The 7,201-nt window shown below is 41.1% G+C and overlaps 1 protein-coding gene across 1 annotated transcript; it reads left to right on the forward strand.

The window, feature by feature from the left end:
* Window positions 1–371: 371 nt before the first annotated feature.
* Window positions 372–2,463, forward strand: LOC106011388 (ficolin-2-like). Its single transcript, XM_013080824.2, has 2 exons — window positions 372–536; window positions 2,092–2,463. Exons 1-2 carry the CDS (start codon window positions 372–374, stop codon window positions 2,461–2,463), a joined length of 537 nt encoding a protein of 178 aa, XP_012936278.2.
* Window positions 2,464–7,201: the final 4,738 nt, after the last annotated feature.

Genomic DNA, 7,201 nt, shown 5'->3' on the forward strand with positions numbered 1-7,201 from the left:
AATCTCTCTATTCCGACTATCATTGCACATCACTTCGCCTAATACATGTTCCGGTAATTTAACTACCTATAAATACGATGGAAGTTTGACCCGTGTCAAAGGTTGGGGGGGTGGCTGACGATTCCGGGAGGTGGCTGCGGGTTGACGAAAGGGAAAAGCGCAGCGCGCCGAACACACCGTTCACCTTGTGACTTTCCAATCAATAAATATAATTTATCCCCGGTGTACAATATCCATGCATAGTACAACATTTTTTAATAATTTTGCTGAAAAGTCACTTATTAAATGGGTATGGTTTTATTTCCAGAAATAGAATGAACCCCATATCAGCATGAATTTTTTTAATACATTGTGATTGAACGTGATCCATGATGACAGGTCTCACAAACTGGCGTAATGTTCTGTTATGTCTACAGAGACGTGCCTCGGGGGACGTGGACTTTTACCGAGGATGGACCGAGTATAAGAATGGATTCGGCAACCTCAACGGCAATTTCTGGTTTGGGTTGGAGAAAATCCACCAGCTGACCAACCAGGCAAGTTGTGTTTTGTTTTGTTTATAATGTACAATGTATTGTCAAGATTGTGACATCACTTAGCGCCGCTGCTGTTGCCCATGTCAATGTACCTTTTGTTGTAGTTATTCGCGTTTTTGTTTGTTGTTGTTTGTTGTTTTGTTTTGGGTTGTTGTTGTTGTTGTTGTTGTTGTTGGTGGTGGTGGTGGTGGTGGTGATGGTGTTGTTGTTGTTGTTGTTGTCGTTGTGGTTTTTGGTTTTGGTTTCTACTCAATGATGAAGCAAAAAATGGTCAATGCCATGAGCAAGGAATAGCCGAACACTCTCGCCCCGTGCCATGGTGCCTGGTCCCATAGCCCTTAAAATAGACAAAGTAATGGGTTGGAGGCTCTCATCCCTGTAGCGAATTCTGGGTAAACTCCCTTGAACACGGGGGAGGGTTGCTCTGTTGTTCAGACCAATGCCACCCCCACACCACAGCAGACCCTCCTCCCTCTGTTCTGAAAGCGTTTGCCGAGACGTCTCCAGACACGAATCCTTCCGTCATTGAAGAACATGGTTTATTTGGACTCGTCTATAAACAGCACACTTGACCACTGTTGGTGTGTCCATCGCAGGTGACGAGTACACCAGGTCCCTTGGGCATTGCGTGGGCCTAGGTCAGGGATAGACGGACTGCTGGTCGTCTAGAGTGGAGTCCATGTTGACGTAATCTGTTCTTTATGCTCTGGGCACTCACTTGGTTGTTGCTGTGGATCACCAGCTGTTGTCCGACTTGTGTAGCGTTTGACGTTTTAGCTGCCAGGGTCGCCAGGACAATGTAGCGGCCATGTTGTCTTGTTAATCTTATTGGTCGCTCGGACTACTTATCACACATATTGTTTCTTGGACATTTCCTGAACAATGGCTAAAAACGTATATACCCTAAAGTGGTGTTTGAAGGGATTTTGGAAAAGAAGGCAGAGACTTTTTTGAAAAAATAATTGTCAGGATTTTTCTCAAATACCATGTTTTAGTTTAGTTTTAGTAAGTGTTTTACGGCACTTGAAACGCAATAAGGTCATATAAGTGCCGAAGATTAGAGGTGTTACAAGAGGGTAACAAACACAACAAAGAAGGAGGGAAGATAAAGACGATGGATGTTTGATAGGAAAGAAGAAGCAAATCACATCAGAGCACCAGCCAACCACCCACAAACCATGTTTTCCACCGCTCATATGTTTCAGTTTTAGTAGAAAAACCCCATTCCATTAATAGTATCAAGTAGTTGCCCCGTATTACTTTGAACTATGAATGTTTTTATTGGAAAGAAAACTATTTTGGTCTTTTCTTACCTTTGCCGGTTGTCTCAAAATACTATTTTTCCACATTTCATCTCATTTTTCTACTCTGTTTCTTATTCGAATTTAATGTATCTTTCACAGGATGTTAACAACACCTAAATTTAAAAATAGTACTGAAGAATATTTCTACCCATTTTCCGAGCTTGGCACGGAATGTTTTAGCTATGTTTTTCTATTTTATCCATACCTATAAGACAGACTTGTTTTAATTATCCCCTCGTTCTCATCACCAGGGGAGGTACCAGCTGAGAATCGACATGAAATACAAAGGAAAAAACTACTTCGCCAAGTACGACAACTTTTCGCTGAGCGGAGAATCTGAAAACTACAAAATTCAGATATCCGGATTTTCGGGTAATGTAAAGGACAGCATGGCTGCTCACAATGGCCAGCAGTTCTCTACCAAGGACCGTGACAACGATGGGATTCCAAGCAGCTGCGCCACATGGTATCACGGAGCTTGGTGGTACAAGACCTGCCTTAGAGTGCAGCTGAACGGATTGTGGGGCAGCACTGAGACAGCGAAGGGTTTGTTCTGGGAGGGTTTAACCGGATGGAAAGACTCTGTCAGCTTCAGCGAAATGAAGATCCGACCACATGCTTAGTAACAGCTTCATGGCAGAGAATCCATTATATTTCATAATACTTTGATTTATGAATTTAGATGTTGTGTCCTTGGGAAAGGCACTTTACACAAATTTTCCCCACTTCACCCAGGTGGGAATGGGTACCCAGCTATAGACTGTGAAAGATCTTGTCAATTTGCTAGTGTTTGAGCGCTTAAACAGCTGCTTGCACTGTATGCTTCGCCCAGAGCTTAGAATGTTTCTGAGTGTTCTATGGTCTGCTGGGGTAATAATATAGTGTAAAGCGCACAGAGCTTGCTTTCGAGTGGGGACATGTGCTGTACAAATGCTATTTATTATTATTATTATTATCCTTTCACGTTCACTTGTGACCCACCCATGTTCTTGCCTTCACACAGTGCGGCGTTGTACAACGGTAGAGTACAAGTCTAACTACAATAAAAGTACAGCAGACTATCATTACCAGTTCCCCGTAAATCTGGCCTTTAAATATAAAGTCAAAACTAGGGTCGTTCTGACATCCGATATTGAAAGAGAAATAATTTACTTCTGCACAGGAGCAGATTAAAATTCAAAGTTTCATCAAGACACAAAACCAGAACATTGAATAACAAAGTAACCATTAAGTGTCCCATACACGCTCACATTTGTTTGATGGTTTGATCAAATATGTTTAACACAAATTTTTTTTATAGGTTTTTGATCGTGTATCTGCGTGTTTGATGGTCAAAATAATTTGATGTCAGGTATTTGAGGGATCTGTTTTCAGTTGATATTTTTTGGTCAAACCGTCAAACTATTTGATCGTGTGTGTGCTTCACCAAATGTATTTGTGCAAACATCATTTTTTCAGTCTGTGCCTGATAGAACAGATCTACGTTTTACATCATCATGGCGCCATCAAAGGATGAAAAGAAAATTATTCTGGAGCTGATTGAAGTGTATCAGAGTTTGCCTGAACTATGGAAAGTTATAAGTAAACAATATAGTGACCGAGATAAACAAAAAAGAGAAGCTGCTTGTGACGATCTACTGCTTAAATACAGGGAGTGGTATGCAGATACCAGAAAAGAAGGAATGAAAAAGAAAATTAACTCAAAGCTTTCAAAGGGAGTTGAATAACTTGGATGATTCTCAAAAGTCTATGGCCGGTGCAGATGATATCTTCTTATAAAAGGTCTCACAATTTCCAAAAGCTCATCAAACGAATCTCCGTCCATCCGCAAAACGTTTCTGAAATCATTTGGCACAGTACATCACAACGCATCTAATAATTTAGAATGGCCAATTTGTGACGCTGCAAAAGCCAATGTTTGGCATACTTTCTTTTCCTTTTAAAATGTTTCTTCGCAAGGCTAAAGCAAGCGCCAACGCCGTTGGTCCGTCCATTACACTTCTGGGCACAAACTAATGTTTGACAAACAAATTTGAGCGTGTATGTGGCACTTTAGAATAATGTTCTGACGTTCTGAACACCTCAGGGACTCCCGGCTACGCTTGTGTTTACATCAATACTGTTAGTTTATTGTACACAGGTGGAACCCAACAGGGCTGACTGTTTCTATAAATGTTGCCGATATGTACCGACTTTGGGACTGTTCTACCGCCAATCCGAAAAAGTGCCAAAATTATCGGATTTACGATGGGCGCCAAGATTTCAAAAGAAATATCAACATTGGTCTGTGAATCATTTCGTTGACTGTTTATTTATTCCTCTGTTGTGGTGGCTCAAATAATCAGGCGAATGATCTGTGCGTATACTAAAGTTTACAGCTGAATACAAAGCGATAGAGCTGGGCATGGGGCTTTATATTATAATAGGGTGACAACCAGGCCCCGTGAATACCTCGGGAATTTAAAGAAATGGCTGAAACACCAGCAAAAGACACGGTAAAATAACTTAAGCTCTCCTAACCTGCAAACAGATATGACAGATGTTTTAGTAGACAGTCTCGATCGGGAAAATCGTGGGTTTTTATTTTTTAAGTAGTCTCTACGACCCTATTGAGACTCAATTTAGACCCCCCCCCCCCCCCCTGCCTTACTCAGTCAGGGCCAACCGGGGCTGAGAGTGACGCAAAATCCCAGCAGAAAGATGGAGATACAAGTGCTCGATAAAACTTTCTTCACTTACGGGGAACTCAGCACTTATATGACCTTATTGTGTTGCAAGTGCCGTAAAACTCTTATCAAAACTAAAAAACCTCACGGGAACTGGACTTGGGTCTCCTGCGTGCGACCTTTTATACGGTTACGTGAGAACTACTTAACGTTGCCTGGCATACAGAAATCATACAGGACTTATCGGTTCCCTGTCGGCGTGTCCTTGGGAACAAATTCCCTTTAATAGTGTCTTTATTGATACCGGCTATGGGTTGTTAAAGGGTTGTTAAATACGTGTGGCAGTCAATATTTGCCATCTTGATAGCCATCTTGTACGATAGTTCGTAATAGGAAAAAGGACACACATTTCGTTACATCAAGACTGTTCCCCTTCACACGTGTAAATCCAAATTCACTCACACGCGTGCATGCACACACACACACAAACATACACACACACACACACACACACACACACACACACACACACACACGCGCGCGCGCGCGCGCACACACACACACACACACACACAGACACACATACACACACACTCACCCACACATATATAGAGAGAGAATAATATAAATTTTCGAAATATGATATAAATATAAGAAATGATCAATGTACACGAATAACCAAGCTTCGCTTGATGGTAACTACTTCTGCTGAAGTGATGTTCATCTTCTTGTTTTTCTTTCTTTGACATTGCACTGCCTGACATTTTGTCTAACTGCCTCAAATTGACCACGAATCAACCTGGTATTCTTTTTGGGTAATGTGTGGTATCTTTGTATGTGTAACATTATTCAGTCATGAATTGTTTTATGCTCTGAAGTATTATTTCGGAACCTAGCCTGTTTACAGTAAGAGATAAGCAAAAGCCAAAAACGACAATAAACATCAGACAGTGTCCAAAAGAGTGTTCTTTCTTCATTTTCGTTTACTTCGTGTTCTGTATACGTACAGTTGGTCATTGTGTTGTTCACACTCAAACATATTATTTCCTAATGTGTTCGTTCTATTTACAGTTTGTCCTTGAAATTAATCCGTGATGTACTGATTCTGTTCCCACTGTCAGTCTTTGGCCTCTGACTAGTAGACACGGTGTACGATAATCTCCGTTTCCAAGTTTTCATCCAGATTTAGAAAGTTCTTTTTCATGTATATGAAAACAGACCACACTTGACACTAAGTGGCCATCATTGAGGCAACTGAGAGAAAGAAAAGATATACATTATAATATCTTGAGATTTCCCTGCAATCCAGATAACATTTTCTTACTAATTTTGTTCCCTCATTCCTCCAAACAGGCTTTTTGTTTTTATTCCCCTTGGACTTCAGCAATAGCGCAGCATGGTTCTAAAGAGATATTGTAGGCCTACTTTGTTCCCTGAATTCATCATTGCAAGTTCAGACTGTGGATAAATTAAGAAATAAAATGGATTTAACGCCCTTACGAACACTATTAGGGTTTTTTTAGAGGGGGGACCTTGGAGTTCAACGTCCATCTCCGAAAGGACCGAGCCAAACGAGAAATTCGTGTAATACGAGGTGCCCATTGGTGCAATCGTTTCGGTTCAGTTTGCTCGCCCGATTAAGGACGCAAATGGGCACTCCGTATAAAGTGCCTTCCCCAAGGACACAAGGTCGAACTAAGCTGAGGTCAGAACCCCAAAACCTTGCAGTCTCAACGGGTCTGGTAATCCTAACCACCGACTGCCGACACCACTGGACTGTGTTTGTGTGTTTGAGTGTGTGCTTCTGTGTGTCTGTGTGTGTGCATGTGTGTGTTTGTGTTTGTGTGTATGTGTTTGTGTGTATGTGTCTGTGTGGGGGGTGTTGCAATCATGCCATAAATATTACTATCTGATTAAGGTATCAGCCTGGGCAAGGGGTGCTACCCTAAGTATAGGGAGCTTTTGTGCTTATCTGAGACTGTCACATCATATTTATGACGTCTGTCTCAGAAGTAAGTTTCCCTGTTCGGTAAATAAAATCAACAATGTTTATTTTACAGTCATCAAATAAATACATAGCTACAAAAGTATGTTTTCATTACAACTTAACAATCGTTGACCTCAATGCACCTTTTCATCTGAAAAAAAAAAACCCAAAAAACGCAGGGACCGTGTCGGCTTCGGCCCAAGTCCCTAGCGCATTATTTTTTGCAGTATGTTGTTCTTCATCAGCGAAAGATCTTGTCAGTATATTAGTGTTTTAGCGCCTATAAATGGCCGCTTGCACTGAATGCTTACCAGGAAGTTGAGGTTGTTTCAGAATGCTCTCAGGTCTGCCGGTGTAATAGTATAGATTGTGAAGGGCATAGAGCTTGCTGTTGAGCGGGGATTTGCACAATACAAATGTTATCTATTATTATTATCAAAGGTAAAAATGTACTAGAAATTGGGGTTTTCTCCAAACTTTGTTTTTACACTCTATGTCATAAAATATGGCATGTCTTTAAAACTACTAAAATATTTGAGACATTTAAAGATCAGCGTGTTCAACATTAAATTGGTTACAAGAATATGTCCTTATTCCCAATATCCAAAATTTTCGACAACCGGGACTTTTCTCCAGGTACACACACACACACACACACACACACACACACACACACACACACACACACACACACACACACACACACAG

The sequence above is a fragment of the Aplysia californica genome, unplaced genomic scaffold (assembly GCF_000002075.1).
Source record: "Aplysia californica isolate F4 #8 unplaced genomic scaffold, AplCal3.0 scaffold00102, whole genome shotgun sequence".
In the NCBI taxonomy this organism is placed as follows: Eukaryota; Metazoa; Mollusca; class Gastropoda; order Aplysiida; family Aplysiidae; genus Aplysia; species Aplysia californica.

Excerpts from the sequence above, each read along its gene's own strand:
- LOC106011388 (XM_013080824.2), top strand. The coding sequence starts at position 372 with ATGACAGGTCTCACAAACTGGCGTAATGTTCTGTTATGTCTACAGAGA. Across the intron at positions 537-2,091 it reads TCCACCAGCTGACCAACCAG|GGGAGGTACCAGCTGAGAAT; the intron begins GCAAGTTGTGTT and ends TCTCATCACCAG.